General features: G+C 32.2%; 1 protein-coding gene across 1 annotated transcript in view; it reads left to right on the forward strand.

The window, feature by feature from the left end:
- The window catches only part of LOC123669453 (tensin-1), a 108,940-nt gene that overhangs the window by 33,995 nt on the left and 53,844 nt on the right, over positions 1 to 21,101 (forward strand). The window contains exon 4 of the mRNA XM_045603058.1: positions 19,539 to 19,607. Within this exon, the coding sequence (XP_045459014.1) occupies positions 19,539 to 19,607 (69 nt within the window). The remainder of the gene's footprint in view (positions 1 to 19,538; positions 19,608 to 21,101) is intronic.

Raw genomic sequence — 21,101 nt, forward strand, 5'->3', positions numbered from 1 at the left:
CACTTACGAGACCGTTACTTACTCTTCAAATGTAAATTGGATCGTAAAAATCTCATAAATTCTCCACGGAGTGTAGGAGGACGACATTCGAGTACTTTGTATTTTACACTTATCGATGATAAAACAATATGTACGACAATAAATAATCAAAAAAGGAAATAAAATTCTACAAGAGCGTCGCGATTATTCGACAGATATGGTGTTTCGTGAATCGAACGAAATATCGCATTTTACTTTTTAACCGACTTCCAAAAAAGGAGGAGGTTCTCAATTCGACTGTATTTTTTTTTTTTTTTTTTTTTATGTATGTTACATCAGAACTTTTGCCCGTGTGGACCGATTTCGACAAATTTTGTTTTAATCGAAAGGTCGTGTGTGCCAATTGGTCCCATTTAAATTTATTTGAGATCTAACAACTACTTTTCGAGTTATATCTAATAATGTGTTTTTACTTGACGCTTTTTTCGTCGACCTACGTTGTATTATACCGCATAACTTTCTACTGGATATACCGATTTTGATAGTTCTTTTTTTGTTGGAAAGGGTATATTCCTAGTTTGGTACCGTGATAAGGAAACTAGGATCTGATGATGGGATCCCAGAGGAATCGAGGGAAACTCTCGAAAATCCGTAATAACTTTTTACTGGGTGTACCGATTTTGATAATTTTTAATTTAATCGAAAGCTGATATTTGTCATGTGGTCACATATAAATTTTATTGAGATCTGATAACTACTTTTTGAGAAATCTTTGATAACGCGTAGTTACTTGACTATTTTTTCGTCGATCTACGTTGTATTACTCGTCGATGTAATTGAAGTCGGTTTTTTTTCGTTTGCGAGCAAACACAATTATATTTCCGCCGTGTTCCTATAGTGCCTCGTTCAAAGTAAATAACATTATAGACAGTGACGTAGTAAAATATAAATAAAATAAAAATGAATAATTGTTTAACCAAACAACAAGTTTATAGATATGTTTTTTTTTTTGCGAAAATATCTTTATATAGGTCGGAAGTTGTTTACTAAACAATACGTAAAAAACTATATGGATGTTATGAAATCTTATGATACTTACTACATTATTTAGGAAATCATAAAAACTGCTTCACTTATTTCGTTGAAGGTTACTTTAAAAAAAATTAACAAGTAATTTATTCCAGTTTGAATATATATACCTATATTTTTTATCTTCAGTGACATTATGGAAACCTTTATAATTGTAGAAATAACTTATAACTCAAAAAATTAAACTTAAAATTTGCAATGATATACGGTGGTTCTCGCTAGCCGCACGCATCCGACTTTGATTAATGTTCAGTCGATAAATCGGATAAGATTACCCAGAATGAATTTCGAGCCTGTGCGACTACATCACCCAAATAATAAAGTTAACAAAACGTGAAATGATCGTGATTTATTCTGGTTTTTATGATACCACATTCAAGCGAGGAACTTTTTAGTAATACCTTTCTGTTTGCCAGATTGGTCTTGAAGGAATGGTTCGTTTGTACGTTGATGCTCGATTCGTGCTTTAGCTTTTGAACGTAACTATTTTCTTCGAAAGTTATTCATTTACTTTAGTAATATATTAATAATACTTTATATATTGAGACATATTAATAATACTTCTACAATTATAATGTGACAAATATTTCATTACGATAAAGTGAGATGTAGTCATAGGAGTGTCATTGAGCGATACGCGAGAGCCGGTAAGTAGCGTTAACCGCAGTGGAGTCAACAATCTAACTTTGACGTCATCGGGTACTAGAAATTAAATATTTATAACGAATATCGTAATCAATCCATGAAAACAAAACACCATTACTGAAAGAAATCATAAGTTTTAAAATGTACTAAACAAACAATTGATTAAAATTGTTAGTATCATATATATAATTACGTTATGTTTTAGCAACTTTTTGAAGCACTTGGAGATATGTAGTGAGATTTTAAACTATGGCACACAATATCACGTGTATTTATTTTGCAAAATATATCGAAATCTATCTTTAAATATGTACTTGTATGTAAACAGATTTGTTTAATTTTAGAAAATTAAACATCGTGTTACAAATTTCCTGACAAGACATTAAGGTTGCAAGGTTATTGTTTTCTTTAAACGACATTAAAACAGGTGGTTTCTCAATTCGACCTATAACTATATATATATTAGCTGACTCCGCAAACGTTGTTTTGCCCTATATAATTTTAACCCCCCATTCCCCTCTCTCCCTTATAACTTAGGGGTATGAAAAATAGAGGTTGGCCGATTCTCAGACCTACCCGATATGCACACAAAATTTCATAAAAATCGATCCAACCATTTCGGAGGAGTATTTTAACTAACTTTGTGACAAGAGAATTTTATACATAATATATATATAATTATGTTTTTTTTTTTATGTGTGTTCGCGGATAACTTCGTCATTGACGTACCGATTTTAATGATTATTTTTTTGTTGGAAAGGAGATATCCCAAGGGAATCGAAGGAACCTTCGAAAATCGTAGTGGTGACTGGTCCGTTTGTTAATTTTTTTCGTCTACTTACGTTGTGTTACTTGTCGATGTAATTTATTGAAGTCGGTTTCTTTCACTTGCTAGCAAACAATCATTTTGGTTTAGAAATTGCATGTTAAACTAAAAATAAATACACGTGATAGGTATCTCACAAGAGCGCCCACCCGCTCATTGTGATATTTTGCCGGACCTCTCCCCCCTTTTGAGTATTACGTGATTAATGGAGGACCGATTAACTAATAGATTGACTTAAATATTTGTGCTATTAATTACTATTTCAATTAAGATGCGAGTGAAAATAACGACAGTGACAATGTTACGTAAAGTATTTGAGGTTTGAACAGAGATTGTAAACGTTTGGGGTATGTGGGAGGCTGGAACGACCGGTGCCGGCTCACGCTTCACAGGTCGCAATATAGCAGCGCGGGTGCAAAATGTTAATGAGGAGGCCGCTTGCACACCGAAATTACTGGGAAAAGGTGCTCGAATGTTACTCGAAATTTGATGAATGAACTCGACGTATACTTTGTAAATGTTTTTAAACAGCATCAATTTTATTATAATTTACACTAAGTAAATTCTATTAGAATCGTTTCATAAGAAATAGGTATTGTTTTGTGTTTGTAGGTTTAATTAGATATAGCTACAAACATTTAAAATATGTGAAAGTCTAAAATTTTTTTTTACTATTTATCTTCTATATATATAAAAATGAATGTTTGTCTGTATGTCCTTTATAGAATAGTAAACAATGCTTTTGATCATATCATGATCTTCAGCAAAGTGTTCTGCATGAGCCAACAAAGATTCCTGAGTTGGTACAACCAAAAAAAAAACATAGCAACGCGCGCAGCGAACAGCTAGTTTTGAATAAATACTACAATGAAAAGCGGATGCATAGTAAAAAAATTCTAGAGTCGATCGATACATTTCTATCACTTATAATTATTTTTACTTGTATTGCAAGATTTTTAATTTATGACATGACATCTTATTACGAAAAATCATTTTAAAAAGCATTCTATCGGAGAAAATATCTGGGGGCACGGTAGTGCCCCCGCCAAGACGAACCAAAAAAAAAAAAAAATAACGAAAAGACGAACAAAAAAAAAAAAAAAACGAAAAGCACTACCTATCTTTTCTCGAAGTGCTTCGTCGTTTTTTTGAACCCTCATAACTTGGGTTTGGATTATACCAGATAAACAAAATTCTGGGGATATGATGTCAATAGTGAACTTATTAAACATGTAAAGTTTCAATTGCATAGCTTTTATACTTTAGATTTTATTGATATCTAAAAAACCCCGATTTCGTCACTCACTGATGATCATCAAAATTCTTAGAGTACTTCCTGAAGTCCCAGAAAGCTGAAATTTGGTATGTAAGCTAGTATTAGTACACAAACAACAAAAAAATTCTAAAACTTGGAACTTTTACCCCCCAACCCCTTAAACTAGGGGATGGAAGTTTGTATGAGACTTCCGCAAATTTTGATACTAGAGGTCTGAAAATTGATATAGGGACTCCTTGTTATTAACAATAATAATAAAGTACATAAAAAATAATAATCGGTTATTAGTTTATGTCGAATATTTACATTTTGTAATTTTGGTATTTACGTTTTGGCGGAGATCACCGTTTGCATATCAGTTCAACATAAACTCAAAAACAGCGTGCTTAAACCGAATATGGTGAAGATTGGATGATATTTATAGTATAAAATGTGTCGGAGGTAAAATGCAACTATAATATTGTCATAAGCAACTTACAAAAAGAAGTGAAATCCCACCAAAAACATTTTCATGTAAAATGTTGCCAAGACGAGATCATATGGCTCGCACTGTCAAAAAGTTATCAGATCTCATGTAGAGCCAAGCTTCTAACTCTACACGCCCTAACTCTACAAGCCCTAACTTCGCAAACTCTACACCTTAGTCAAAATATGCGGCTTGGCCGTTTCGTTACTACCGGCTGCCGATGTTGTAGTTGACGAATTTCCTGTCTCATTTATATAAATATATTTTCTCTTTTTATTTTTATTTGTATTATATGTATATCAATTATTCTTCTTCTTTTTTTTTTAATAGAACTATTGTATGACAGAAAAGTAAAAAACAGTGAAAAAAATTTTCACCTTACGCCCACGTGACGGTAGCGAAACGGCCAAGCCACATATTTTGACTAAGGTGTAGAGTTTGCGAAGTTAGGGCTTGTAGAGTTAGGGCGTGTAGAGTTAGAAGCTTGGCTCTACATGAGATCTGATAACTTTTTGACAGTGCGAGCCATATGATCTCGTCTTGGCAACATTTTACATGAAAATGTTTTTGGTGGGATAGATGTTTTTGATTATATAATCTACTAACTCTACTAGCACTCGTGAGTATAAAGCATTATCAGAATGAATTTCAGTAATTTGGTTAATGATATCTGACAGCTCACGAATGGACGGGGATTTTCTTTCGTATTTTGTTTGAAAAGTAAAAATATATGTAAGGAGCTGCTTATGTTTTTTTAAAATACGTAAAAGACTTTTCGTAATGTCGACTGTCTAAAGTAGAATGATAATATTACTTCAAGTATCGTAATTATAAGACGATCAAAGATAACTTAATGAAACAGCAAGCGTGTAGGCATGCTAAGAGGATAGGTTCAGATCTGCCAGGAGCTGGCGTTTCCGCGGGCGCGGGTCAGGTGCAACGCTCTGCGAAAGTCCGCGGGTTTCGGCCAGTCTCGCGAATCCGCCAGGTTGAGCTGACAGTGTCGACGCGCGCGCCGGTCGGCCCACGCGCATGCGAAATTCACTCGCGTCTCTGTGGTACACATTCGCAAATTTTCATGTCTACACTAAATCCTTGTTTAGTAACTTAGCGACCGTTCTATAAATAAGTCTATCTGTGGACTCTTGTGTTGTCAGCTTCGCGGCGTGTGTTAAACAATTTGATTTGTATTTCTAGAATAGTAGATTTGGATATGGATTTATATAATACAATAATATAAGGGAATGTTTAATTTGTATTAGACATTTTTTGTTCAATGTTTAAGGCATTCAAATATTTAAAATAAAATAAATGTATTAGATTCTTAACAGTTATATAAAAATTAATCTTGCGCCGATTTTCTTATATTTATACAAACACAAATTTGACACAGTTAATGGTGTTTGTTATATTTGAAAAATGTTATAAAATCACAATATTTTTTTGCAAAGTTTTTTGTACTTTATTGCGTTCAGTGTTGATGAACTCTCGATATTTATAAAAAAGATGTTGTCACAAAACCAGGCTTATAATAAAATAAAAATAAATAAATGTTAAAATGGTAATAAAATTAAACAACTTTATATGAATTAAAGTATTTATGGAAGAAACTGAATATAGAAAGGGAATAATATAAAAGCTTAATATGCAATAAATAACCCCTTCCGCCTTGTTTGGTCGCTCTAACACTTTACTAATGCAAATTTATGCAAAGCAGGTATGTTAGCCACGTTCAAGGTAATATCGATATACTATCGACAAAAAACATTATGGATACTTATATTCGTAATCGCCATTGACGATTGTGAGCGATAAGTGTGTTATGTTTTTGGAGTTTATTGATAAACTGCCTTCTTGAGTCACGTATACCATTTCATAAGTTACAAGAGTACACTCGTGAAACATATATGTAATAATAAACTTTATAAACGTACGATATGTTTCAAAAAACATTTTGTTTACATATTCCTAGTTATTCCTTTTATATTTAGTTGAACGCAATTTAAAATGTGCAATGCTTTATTATATTATGTGTAAATCCACATTTAACAATAAAATAATAAACGACGTTGAACGCGAAATATTTGCGTTTATTTGTTTAAAATTTTGTGTTTATTCTCCTTTAACAGGAAACGAACGTTAAAAGCAGAAGTGATTTGTAAAAAAAAAGTGTGAAGTGATAATAATCTTTATTAATGGGAATTTAAAAAAATGCGTTTATCAGTCACACTCAGATTTTAAACTTTAAAGTGAAACTTGTGGTGGATACAGTTTTTCGTTGAGAAATGTATCATCACAACGGTCGCCTTGGTAGCAGCACTTCCACCTCATCGGGGAGTTCCGATCTCAGGGTATGAAAGAACAAACATAAGCTTTTGTAATTATAATTATCAACTAACATGATTTGAGTATTTCCACTTTTCATTGCATCACTGAAGGCGATCAGTAATTAAATTGTTTTATTTAATTACTGATTGCCTTAACTTGAATGTTTTCTTATTTTTTCTTTATGAAAATGATTTACTTAACACTAGGTATTTCGTTTTACTACTTCACGTTCTCAGTATTTTATTACAACCTTTTGATAACTGGAGTTTTATACAGTAATAAAGCAGGCTATTTAATATAAATGCTATTTCTATCGAGATTTGCACTCATGTAACAGTCAGGTGTTCAGGATAACAACCGGCACCAAAAACTCTACGTGCTGTACGAGGCCAAATAGCAAGACCCCCTGGTCAACAGAATATAGAAAACTTGGAACATAGAAGTAGACATATATGCTAATACACTGAAATGTTCGTCACACGTGTAGTACTGTTATGAAATAATTGTTATGTGCACATAAATGTGTTTCAAGCTGTTATCAGATATAGAAAAATTTCTTAATTTTGTCGAACAATCTAGAATAACTCCGATAAGATTTGATATTTTATCGTCAAAGCTTTCAACAATACAAGCACTGATTGTGCGTAGATCGCAGGTCGAAGAATTCTAGTCTGCCAGGGCCGTGCTCGGAGAACGCGTACCTTACTGTACATACGTATCTGATTTACTGCACAGAACACGCATTGCTTAGGGCTATTGAACGCTTATGTATATTTTCATTTAGTAACTAACATTTCAATGTTTTAGCATAATACTATTCAGTTTTAACTACTTTCTGGAGCGCATTTGCATTATCGAAAATGTTCGATTTATCTTCGTCATTGCCACGACCCTAAAGCGAGAACACAGCCACGCTAAGTTCAATAGACTGATGTAAGTGAAGGCATTTTACCTTACGAACAAATAAAATGGCAAGAACACGACTTGGCTTTGAAATACGCGGGTCATATGACACTGACACCGGCGTTGGTAGGTTTCTCTTGTGTCAGATTCCCATCGGCGAGTAAATGTCAGAGCTCAAACACATCACTCGTCCATATTAAAAACATCTTATTTACATATTGTTTGTATACAAAATCTGTTCATAAAATGTAAACAAATATCAATATAACCAATTTTATTCTTCACACAATAAAAGTCATTTTATACAATTCAATAGGATTTAGTCAATTGTGTTCCGTAAACGATATTTCACATCATTTACGTGAATACAATTTTCCTAAACCTTGTGTGGTGCGTTAGGCTATTGACTCCATAAATGTAGTTTACTATTATAGACGACGATTCAAAAGTTTTTATTGCACGTAGTTTAAAGTGATTTCAATAAACTAATTTAATATTTATATTATTTATTTATATAGGTTCTGGTAGAGAATAACGAGTTTTATTATTAAAATTTCATCCCAGTTTTGACATTACTTCTTCTATCTAGCATATCTTTGTGTTTACTATAAGATAGTGTTGCAGTACATTGCTCCTTTAGGTTATAAAATTAATCTCAAAGTCAAAAGTGGAAACAGTGATTCAGTGTCAGACTATGACCAGTTGGAATGCGCATGCGCATGCTAAAGCTCGGCCGAAGCTCGAAGGGCCCGAGGACTGATCTTATACGTATGATAGAATTCACCGCACTATTAATAAACGGTTTAACTCGCAATTTGAATAATTATTATCTTTCCGATTGGGTAAGCGTACACTTACATTCATAAATTAATATTATATGGACAATAATAACCTCTATTGTACTACGATAGTGTGGGCGTTTATTTGACGCAAAAGGGCTTAAAATATTTTATATACTTATACATTTCAAAAACTGCACCTTTTTCTTTAATTTATGCATGGTTCGTTACATTGTATTTTAGTGAGACATCTATTATTTTAGTTATTAATAGTTTAAAAATCTGTAATTGTTAGTAGGTGTCATTATTGAGACGACAGAGTTCTAATCCTTAGATAAAATTTGTTAAATCTGTATAAATAAGAAATCTACAGGAAATTCGGTGGGTAAATATAATAGTATCTATCTCAATATATAATTTTAATGTTTAATTAATGCAATGAGGTCGTATCTTTACATAAAACTCTTTTATAACTCTTTAATATTTAATTTTTTTAACGATGTTAAAAAACAGTCTTGGTTTACGTAAGGCAAGCAACATATAGTTGACATACATATGTATGTTTACTTTTTGTAATATATTAGAAATTACTTTTTATTTAGTCACATTTTTTGTTATATATAAGGTGTTCGAGTCCTAAATGCGTTTCTTCAATGGATCTATAGTTGTAGACCACGTTACACGTGATAGAAAATTCCTAGCCCTTTTATTAATGAATCTAAAATATATAAAGTTATTAGATATATATAGGTATGTATCTAATCACCTTTATATATTGTACATTCATTATAGATTTGGTAAAGTTCTTCCATATTTATTTTCCGCCAATAAAGTTGTTTACGAAAAAAATAAATTATGTAAAGTCTACTAACTTAAATATTAATTACTTCCTCGCTGCAATCAACTGATTGGATGAACACATTTAACACTTGACTGGTTAAATGCTTGGGTTAGATTGATACGACGCGCGCTGATCCTACGATGTAATTTTACTTAAAAATGTAAGTTTATTAAATACAATTTCTTTTTCGTGTAGTGTATTATTACGACTTGCATCTCAGCTTCGGACTTCGACCTTTTTTCTTTTTTTAACTATTTTAGAAAAATATAAAGCATTATCGAGATCTTGCTTTTTTTTTGTGCAATGACTTTCTACTTAAATATTAACTGGATTTACATTTCTTACTAAACCAAAATGAGATTTAAAATTCTGCAATTGTCTTGTTATGTGTTCGTCGTAATATCGTAACTTTAATTGCGTTGCTTGTAACTAAAATCTGTGACACTAATAACTTCAAGTAAGGACACGGGTATATAACACAGCCCTTTTTATTAAATAACAATGCTCATAAATAAATAATTGTTTAAACAATTACGTAATACTGAAAAGTGAATGATGTGTTCATGATGCCATGTGAGTCACGAACCTATGCCGCTTTTGTATTCATAAAGTATTCCTTGCGGAAACAAGTGCGGTAACTTTACGGGGAGTCTTATTTCCGTCAAAGTTTATCTTAAATCAATGATATTATTTTAATGGAAGATAAGAAACGTTCAAGGAAGTTTTGAAAATAAATTTTATTAAGAATTAAAAAAATAATAATAAGTGCATTTGCATCTTTACCTATAATAATTATTTCGTTTCGTGTGTTGTGTGTGTGTTTGTGTGTAGGTTGGAAAGGATATTGGAAGCACTATTAGTTTTTTAAATGACTGATCTTTACTACGGTTTTATAGTATGTTTTTCATGTAATTCTTGATTTATTTTAGTCAATAATACGTACCTAGCACTAAAATAAATACATAATTATGTGGCTTTGGTTAATGCATATATAAATTAAGGTTAAGCTAACGAGTTTACAATGACTTCGAATTTTATTATATTTGATTAGTATATCTGTAGAATATATTATAATGCTTTATTATCTATTAAAACAGACGAAGAAGACTTTTCATCGTAATCTTCTGTTTAAAATGTCACATTTATTCTGGCCATGTTGTCATCGTCTATGAAAGATTAATTAAGTGGAAACCGGTCGAGGCGATGTGTAATTACGCTGCTGTTAGTTCTAGTTTAAAACGTTCTCGTTAAACTACGGAGGAGATATGTGACTTTAAGATAGATTATAGGCGTCTATATTCCACTTTATAAAAAAATTGCATTTGTCTTACGTGATATAATACCATATGCAGGAAGGGACTTTGAATTAAAGAATTTGAACAAATGCAGTATAATTTGACATTGCAATTATTTCATTATATCGAAAACAAAAATAATAATTAAAAAAAACTGAAAAAGAACAAATGACAAAAGAACATTTTTGTTTTTTCTTTCGCCCATTTATTTACGTGATATAATCTCAACGAAACTACTTTACCGTGTTTCATAGCATTACATTAAACTTTAACCCTCGAGACTTTTTTGGGTGAAATGAGTTTCAAAGTTTGAAGAAGACAGTTTTATTAAAAAAATACCAACTCATTCTAAAACTTGACTATTATCGTCTTTTATTGCATAACTTTTCTCCTAAGAAAGATTTTATCAGAATATTACCTTTACAAATGTATTATTTTAATATGATTATAGATATACATAGATATAATAATGAAATATTTAGTGGTTAACCCAAACGCAGAAGTATTCAAAACAGTAAATTTAAATACCTATATAATTATGCGTTCTCTATAGACTATGCTTATAATAAAATACATGAAAAAATCCAAATTCGTAACTTTTTTTAATTTCGTTTCATTCACATAGCAATATGCGGTAATATCGGCTTTCTGAGAGATGCTCTGTTTATTTTGTGAGACAAATATATGAAGAAACTTTGCTTATCCCCGTTAACTCGACCGCAGAAGGCGACTAACATTGGTTCCAAGACCATCCTCGCCCTCTAGCCGCATTTACATCAGTTTGATTCACATAATTAACTTTCATATTAAATCTTTGAGTCGTTTTAATTGAAAAATTCATCTCGAATTTCTTACGAATACATTTTTGTGTAAAATTTTAATCTTGAATCCCGAATTCGTTTAACAAAGCAAGGTCGTTCCAAATATTTGCGGAATCTGAACCAGTCAGCCATATTTGGATCATCCGATAAGCGAGACGTCATTTACAATACTCCTGTGTGTTAGTTACAATACCCTTCCGAAACGACTGGACCGATTTTTATGAAATTTTGTGTGCATATCGGGTAGGTCTGAGAATCGGCCAACATCTATTTTTCATACCCCTAAGTTAAAGGGGGGGGGGGGGGGTTAAGGGGGTTAATAACATAATTATTTGGCAAAACAATGTTTGCGGGGTCAGCTAGTAATAATATAATATAATAGACACACGCAGTCGTCTGTTCCTATGGTAAGCAACTTAATGCTTGTTACAGCTAACAGCCGACTGCTATAGCTAAATATATTTTTGATGAATATACATGGAAATAATAAATATATAAATACACATATTACACCCAGGCTCAGGTGGGAATCGAACTCGCAAACTGCATACAGAAAGCTGGGCCAAAAAAAACTGTGCCAACAGACTTGTCAAAAATTATACTTTTAAGTCGTATATAGTACTAAAAACATTATAATTTAAGACATTAGATAGAGAACATATTATATTATGATAGTTGATACTTACAGGTTAACTTTTTGCATTACAGCACCTCATTGAGTTTAATGAAGGTCAATAGACCCGGAACTAGAAAATTATTTCTGTTATCAGTTTCATACGACGAAACATGAATAAATCTATCTCGAACGGTTCATGTCTCAAATTGTTTAGATCTAATCTATTAATCGCTAACTGAAAGGCATATTTTTTGCTTAATTAAGTTGCGATACTAGGAGATACGTTAAAAATGTATATAAAACATTTCTCGTTAGCATCGAAATTATTTCTTAAACGTATCGATTTTTACTAGAATTCTGCAGCATCTTTTATGTTATTTTTGTCTGCCGTTTGTCAACTGTTTAATTACTTTCTAACTTAATGATACTCGCCTTTTCAAACGCACTGAGTGTCATATTGCTGGACATTATTAGCCGTCTTTAAGTTAATCTCTCGTCGTACTCTAGTACGTAATGTGTTCAATTTAATATGTTTTCTAACAATATCTTTGAAATTTTATGAAAATGGAATTTTGAAAGCAGTCTAAAAGAATCTGAGATTAGTAAGTTCAAAGAAACAAATAATTTAACTTTTTTTACATTAGCAAATGTACGCAACGACTGTTCTGCAGAGTGATCCTACATAAATTTAATTAAAATCTGATCAAAACCGTCCAAGCTCGAAAATCAAGAAATAAGAGCGAAGGACGAAGAAAGGGCGTTTTCAAGGAGGACGAGCGGTTCGATTAAACTCTTAAGCTAATATTGTTATAGATTACATTATTGTTGTGAATATCAAACCATACATATTATGTTTTTTAGATAACCTTAATAAGTGAATCACACTATAAAGTGTCTACATTGCAGGTGTAAAATGTTTTAGACGGTAGGAAAACAAAGTAACACATTATTGGGACCTTAATCTACTATTATGCTTAATGCAAAATGATAGATCATTTCCCTACTCTAAGTAATGATTCCTGTCAGGTCTCTGTGGTAATTACAATCAAAGATTTAGGATGCTTTTTGGGGCACGATAGGGAGACTCACGAGGACATACATTCATAATACCACTTTCTCACTACGGTTTTGTAGTGTTATGGTTAATATTATGTAATTGCAGAATTATGTTTTTAATTTTTTAATACTATAATATCTCAAGATTTACTTGCCCGATTGTTAAAATTACTTTTACATTAAATAATCAATATTTAAAGAATCTTGTTGCTTACACAAGGTCATGACTTATAGGGATGGAGCAGTAACCATAATTGTTAAGGCGTCCGAAAAAACGCATGTCGTTTAGTTTCGACACACATAAGTTGATAACGCTGGTACTAGAAATAAGAATATTTCAATCTCAATAATGTTTAAATTTGTATTTAAAATTGTAATTAGCCCAATTTACATAATTATTGTCTCACAATAGCATATCACAATTTGTAATCTGAAAATAATTGCGACGTACTACTAAGTGCAGATGTAATTGTCTTGATGTTGTAGCATATATTTTTAATAGCGCCTGGTTTCGTTCCTGCTGATGTATAATTGTTATGCATTAGCGTTGCTATTTACTTTTTCTAGGCGACTGATTTAATTTTGGAATACCCTCGTATTGTACTGCGTCGCGGTGCACCTTAGGGGGTAGTTGTGTCGCGACACACTGGGTTTGCGGTATATAAGGCTCAGGACGTGTGTTGCGGGCTTTTGCTTTTGCTTTTTTGCCTCTTTGCTCTTTTTTTGGATTGGATTCTCTCGCCGTCTTGGGATCTAGCTGCGATTTTTTTTGTGTGATTAGAGCATTCTAACGAAAGCTTCTCTGGGAGATTCATAATTATTTAATCCGAAATCTGTAGGCTTTTGAGCTAAAGCCCGCAACACACGTCCTGAGCCTTATATACCGCAAACCCAGTGTGTCGCGACACAACTACCCCCTAAGGTGCACCGCGACGCAGTACAATACGAGGGTATTCCAAAATTAAATCAGTCGCCTAGAAAAAGTAAATAGCAACGCTAATGCATAACAATTATACATCAGCAGGAACGAAACCAGGCGCTATTAAAAATATATGCTACAATGTAGATGACTGCGATGTGAACAGCTTTTGACTTACATTTTGATTGTGTTCGAGGTAATTATGCTTAATAAAGCATACGACGGGTAATGTTTATTTTGATGACGCCACTTTTGTCGTTTTTCCGATTTTTGTACGTTATATTATTAACATATTTTAAAGAATTCAGTTTTTATATTTAGAATAACGCAGTAATTTACCACACAGTTAAATTTGTTATAATTCAACGTACCGTAAACTTTCATTCGAAGAACGTGTAAGTTATACTGCTGTTTTTATTTTGTTTTTCTTTAAAAGTTTAATTAACATACTTTACGGGAATCTTTTAATGGGTTACTTAACTTACATCCATATAAATATAAATGATCCAGTTTCGTGTCTTTAATATCCTATTGGTTATGGAACTGAGCGACGAGTAAGTGTAAGAAGAAAAAAGATATTATCGTTTCACCTTAAATATTTTGGTCAAACCCTTCACAATTTATCGCGACACGCACATTAAGAGAATGTACGCTTCATTTTGTGTTCATGCACATGTTCAATGTCATCTTCGATTGAGTCGTTCACGCCGGCTTTTGCATTATAAAGATATTTAAATCCTTTTTTATTTCATCGACTTTTCTTGAATTATGTAATAAATAATTCTGTTAAGTCCCTGTCAGGGCTTGCGAATGGGAGATTTTGGTGATAATTACGCAAGACCTGTTTCTTTTGTAATTTATGTACAAAAATTTTGGTGGATGTTTCATGGGATCAGCGATGCGTGCCAAATTGGACGTGCTATAATTTACATACTTATTTATAAATAAATGAGACTGATTTATCAAGAATATATCTAAGGAGTGTATGATTTAATTATGTTTTCAACTACTAGCATAGGTTCTTTATTTTAACGAAAATCTTTTTAATATATCTCAAAATGATTACAAACAACAATATTAATAATATTGTTGACAAATTATTTTTGAAAATATTAATAATATTGTTGACCCAGAAGATGGAAAAAACATAAGATCATCTTAAATAAAATTAAATTCTTCTTGTACTCGGCGGTATAGAATTTCTGAAAAAATTATACCCATGAATCCGCAGAGAAGCGATGTAACGTAATGTAAAAAATTGTCCAATAGTGGACCATTTACAGGCTTTTTGCAATGAGTCGAGATCGCATAATTAAACGGAGTCACTGTTATAATAATGACAGGCCATATACATATAAATGTTGTGATTATATATAGTTCAAGATCTTGTTCGTTCTCGATAAACATGACAGATAGTTCTGCATGGTATTAAGTTCTTAAAATTTATAGTTTACACGTAATATTCAAAGAAACAAAATTGTTTGTAATAAATACGTTAACTTCATCCATCGTGTGGTTGATATTTATATTATATTGAAATTTCGGAGTTAATAAACGTTGACTGTTTTACAGAGCACCTCTGTATCGCGTAATTATTAAGAACATGCTCACAAATTGCAGTCGAATCGGCTGACAGTTCACGTTTTCCTACTATAGGACAATAAAATTACAGGCTATCTGGATAAAAACAAAATTTTGGTCATTTCACCTTTAAAGTATGTAAAACTTGCCGAACATAACGTAACCGGTTTCTAGAAATTCCGTACACTTTTCAACAGAGTTCAAACATTTTAGGCATAATTACGGCGAAAGAGCACCCATCGAAATAAATATAGGGATATTAACTTTGCGATTTCCTGATCGACCTAATAAACGTAGATGGATAAGTGGGGTCTGCAGTCTATCAAGCAACACGAATGAGGGCGATTGCCGACTTCAGGCCAGGGAGTGGTGCGCTAAGTTTATTTTTACGGCATTGCGGCATATGGAGTGGCTGAGCATCTTGACCAAACCATCTAAATTTACTTACGGACAATCCTTTCTAAAATTAATATCAATAATAATAATAATATAACTATGATTTCGGACAAGGAGTCCATAAAAATCAACAGTATCTATATTATATATCTATCATAAGCAATATTAAGTAAGCATAAAACAAGTAAATAGATATAAAATACAAAACATTATAATAAAATAAAACAAAGACAAAGTAAAAACATTTAATCAACAGTTCAATTAAATTAAATATTGTAATGTCAACTAAGTAATGTCTTAATTAAATTATATTACGTCAAAATTATAATCATGATTAAATTAGGAGATCCAAACTAGAGAGCGAACTGCGCCCATCTGCTTAATAGATGAAAAATATTTTATATATTATTTTAGTATTTTAGAAAAAATAATTAAGAAAGGGTTGACTAAAAAATCCTGGCTAGGCTATATTTAATCTAAAATAACAGAAAACAATGTTTTTATTTAAAATACACCTACGAGTTTAAAGAATAAATTTAATATATCTACCGACGGCATGAAGCCTGTAGGAAATGCAAACGTTGAATTTTTTATTATTTTCCTGACACTAGGTTAGCAGGTATAAACAGATATCTATACAAATTAATAAAATTGGAGTGTCTGTTTGTAATATTACAATAATCATGAGATACCTTTTTAAAATCATTGTATTGTGCCCTTCAATATACCCATATTGTAGTATTCGAGAAAAAAAATTTTTTTTTCATTAACTACAATGGCTTCGCGCAGCCGCCATGTTTGATTTTTTTTAATGTCACCTATCTAAGAACACTTGGGCAGCTAAGACGAACCTAACGATACCTCAATTATGTAAATCCGTTCAGTGGTTCTGGAAATATGAGGTAGTAAAGAATATTACATACAAACATACATACATACATACAAGATACGCGCGAAAAACATAACCCTTCCTTGGCAGTCGGGTAATAACCGCTTACACACGATACATATACCAAAATAACATTTTTTATAATTTTTGTCTGTCTGTTCGTTCCGGCTAATCTCTGAAACGGCTGGACCAATTTTGACAGGATTTTCACTGGCAGATAGCTGATATAGTAAGGAGTAACTTTGGCTACTTTTATTTTAGAAATTTATTTATTTTATAATTTTGCGAGCTGAACAATAACTTTTTTGTTCAATTCCAGTGCTAGTATTAGTATAAATTGGTCTAATTATTTTCACCCACATGTTTAATAAATAAAACTTACCAAACTATAATCTGTCAATACTAAATAAATCAAAATGTGCGACATTTCATTGCAAATACTATGAAAGGGCTTGCTAAAAGTTTGGTTGGAATGGCGGTTGCCGAATACAATATAGCCAGGCCAGAAATATTCCAGCCAACCCTTTCGCGATTTACCTTGAACATACTAAAGAAAATAATTTTTAATTTTTATCCATTAAGCAGATGAGTGAAGATCATTTCTACATCGGATCTCAGACTTTTATTAAAAAAAAAAAGAAACAAGAAGAAAATTACATTTTTATACATTCATAAAATTTCGTGAGATCTTAAAACGAAAGCAGAAATACTACCTTTGTAATATTGTAATTTTTGTTTATCCGTTTGTTTAACACAACTCTTTAGTACCACCGTGACATAATTAGTTGCAAAAAGTGACGTGACAGATTAGGCTACTGAGATAGAACACGTTTCACCGAATTAGTAGCCTTAAGTTCGGAGAAAATTTGAAGATATCGACTTCCAAGAAAAATTTCTTCAATGTAATATTTTTTTTCTATACCATCTTTGACTACACGGTTGGTTCAATAGAATAACACAGATTTGGTACTAGTCACATAATAAAATATGTTAGTGGGTATTGCACGAAGATTAAAATGTTGTGTTCGGTGGATTTTGGACGAAATTGCAGAGGATTATGGAGGTTATCTAATTGCTGTTGCTTAACTTTATGTAAAGCTTTAAGCATTTAGCCTTTTAACCAATGGTATGTGCGATTTAAGATATATTCCATTTCTAAAATTTTACAATAAATAAATAAAAAGCTGTATAACTGTTAAATCGAGTTAAATTATTGATTAGATCTTAAGGCGTTTAACTTCAACACGTTTAAACAACTTCCTAAAGTGCAACAGCCCACACTGATATCATACAATCAATCAGTTAAACCTAGTTCGTTACCGACAGTCTACAAAAATGATTCATGTCAGTTAATCAGATCAAATATAAAAGTTTTATATTAAAACATATGAAGATTTTATATTAGATAATGCGAAAAAAATGGTAGATTTTCTTTTCGGATACATTAAGAAATATAATTTTTTATAATCTTTAACAAAATATACCGTACAATTTAGTAAAGAGTTATATTTAAAATAAATATCAGGTATCATAAACGAAGGCAAAGCCATTAATAACTTTTTACTTTGATGGCACTGCTTTATCAGGGCAATACACGCCATTAAACACACACATAGAGATTTTAACTTTCACACAATTTACACCCGCATATGCAACCAGAGTAAAGGTAAATGCAGACTTTCAAACATCAATTTGAAGAATAGGCATAGAACACCGCATCGCATGGCAAATGTGTGGGGATATCATGGCGAACAATAACCACAAATTACTGTTCTGAGACCGATTCATAAAGCCACAGGTAAACAGATAAACCTGTTTGTGTGATCAAATATGGCTCGTTTATCACTTTCTCTCTATTACTGTCTAGAATTTCTTATCATTACTGGTCCGTAACTGCGAGTACTATAATATCGGCTAAAGCTATTAAAGCCTCCTAATTACCTAACTACTACTTCATTTTATTTTATTCTGATTTTTTTCTTTTTTTTTTAAATATAATATTAGGAATATAACGAATCCAATCAAATGAAACTATGTTGTAAATAATATAAAATCTTAAAATTAAGTTTAAGTTAATTTTAAATCTTTGTATTCAATTTATTTTAATTTACACATATTAAATATGCAACTGTGTTTACTACGGTCATGTTGATATAATATTTGTTACAAAATGATTTAACAGCTTATAAATATGATAAATAATTTACATCAGTGTCTGTCATCAACTTATATTCAAATAAAGATAAAGATGTCCGTAGCCTAGTTTTAACTGGCTACTATCCAGGGTCGGTTTATAATGACGGTATAACAGGCTCATATCACATATTTCGACAAACCTTGTTATAACTATTCCCTTATTTAAATACTTTCGAAAACTAATTCAGTTTGACATTACAGAGTTGCTCAATTTTAATTAAATGATAAGTACATATATAATCGGAATAACCATAGCAATTATAATAACGCTAAATAAAACACAAAGTAGCTGTTACCCTGACACGCTCTTCTTGTTCCTTTATTATTATTTTCTCCCTTGTGTGCGATTGACCCACTTAATATTTTTTTTTGGTCAAATATATTGACCTAAATTTAGCTTTTTCGCTCTGTTTTTATTTTATCATAAAAATATGTATGTAGTAGTTACACAAAATAAGTGAACATAAATACAATCAAAATAAAAAATAACATACTAACATATGCATCACTTGGGGACAATCTCTGTAAAATTGTGTAGGAATATTACCTTAAAAATACATAATATTTTATGTAAGTAATTGTGTCTACAAAATGTAAAATCGTACACGAAAGGAGAATAAAGCAATATTAATTTCAGGTGTCGGGCGCTATCGAGCTCTCCGACCCGGCCAATTCAGCGGAGTTATTACAGCGGCTTCAAAACTCGGTAAGTTATCGATTTAAGCTTGTCGTATTGCATTCCTGTCTCAAGATAAATGTTTATGTAAACGGCAAAGACAATCACTGATTTAAAGAACATTCAGGAACATACTATAGTTTCTACTTTCGAATATTCAGCTCACTGACCATCCTCTGCATTATGAACGCGTTATCTGATGCGAAGGGCTGTTTTGCGGTAGGAAATTGCTGCTTTCGTGCACTTCCATTATGATTATGAAATATGAACAAGAAATTTGCCAGGGTGTCAAAATGCGGTTTGGCTTTTCCAATGGATATCAAGTTAATTTCAAACGATAAAATGAATCGCGTGTTAAATATATATAGCAATATAATTATGTCAACTGTAATACGCTTTTAGTGAACAATACATGAGTAGGTAGGTATTTAACAAAAATTATAGCATGATTTATAGTAATTATACCTAAATTACTGGCATAGCTACATACGTACTTATGTGTGAATTTAATGCTCGTCATAGTTTAATTTAATATTTATTTTTATACACGCTTCAGCCTGTAATATCCCACTGCTGGCCATAGGCCTCTTTTCCCATGTAGGAGAAGGATTGGAGCTTAATCCGCTGCTCCAATGTGGGTTAGCGGATATATTCCCTACTATGAGTAACGATTTCTATCAGGTGTACATTATAACAACCGGGGTCGACGGCCTAACGTGCTTTCCGAGGCACAGTGGGGAGACCTATAAGTACTGCACAAACACTCAGACCACAGCGCAGACATCTGTATGGCCAATACAAATGTTTGTCATCACTTCAGCCTATCACACTCCACTGCTGGACATAGACCTCCACAAGTTCGCGCCAAAAATGGCGTGAGCTCATGTGTGTTGCCCATAGTCACCACGCTGGGCAGGCGGATTAGTGAACGCAGGGCTGGCTTTGTCGCACCGAAGACGCTGCTACCCGTCTTCGGCCTGTGTATTTCAAAGCCAGCAGTTGGATAGCTATCCCACAATCGGTTGGCTTTTTAAGTTCCAAGGTGGCAGTGGAACTGTGTTATGCCTTAGTCGCCTCATACGACAACCATGGGAAGAGAGGTGGGGATTTTAATACACATTTAGTATTTATTACTATTTGGTTTTTTATTGCTGTAACATAAAAGAACAAACTTTTGTTTTTTACATAACGCAATTTTGACGGTTTTTTGTTTATTCTGTTATAACTCTTCGTGTGCTAGTCTATTTGAATTTTTAAATTATATTAATAAATAAACGATTTAATGACGATATATTGCAAATACCTGCTTATTTATAAATGCAGTTGCATCATGGTGTAAACAAAAGTTAAAATTTACGATATAGATTATTCCAGTTTAAGTTCTATAGTTATGACAAAAAGGTTATTACAGTATTAAGATAGTGTAACTTGCTCTCGGGAAAGTAAACGCTACGTAAGGATAGACGCTAAACACAATACAAACATTAACGGGTTCACTCTAACACGGTGCAACATTCCAACTCC

This window comes from Melitaea cinxia, chromosome 3 (assembly GCF_905220565.1).
Source record: "Melitaea cinxia chromosome 3, ilMelCinx1.1, whole genome shotgun sequence".
Lineage (NCBI taxonomy): Eukaryota > Metazoa > Arthropoda > Insecta > Lepidoptera > Nymphalidae > Melitaea > Melitaea cinxia.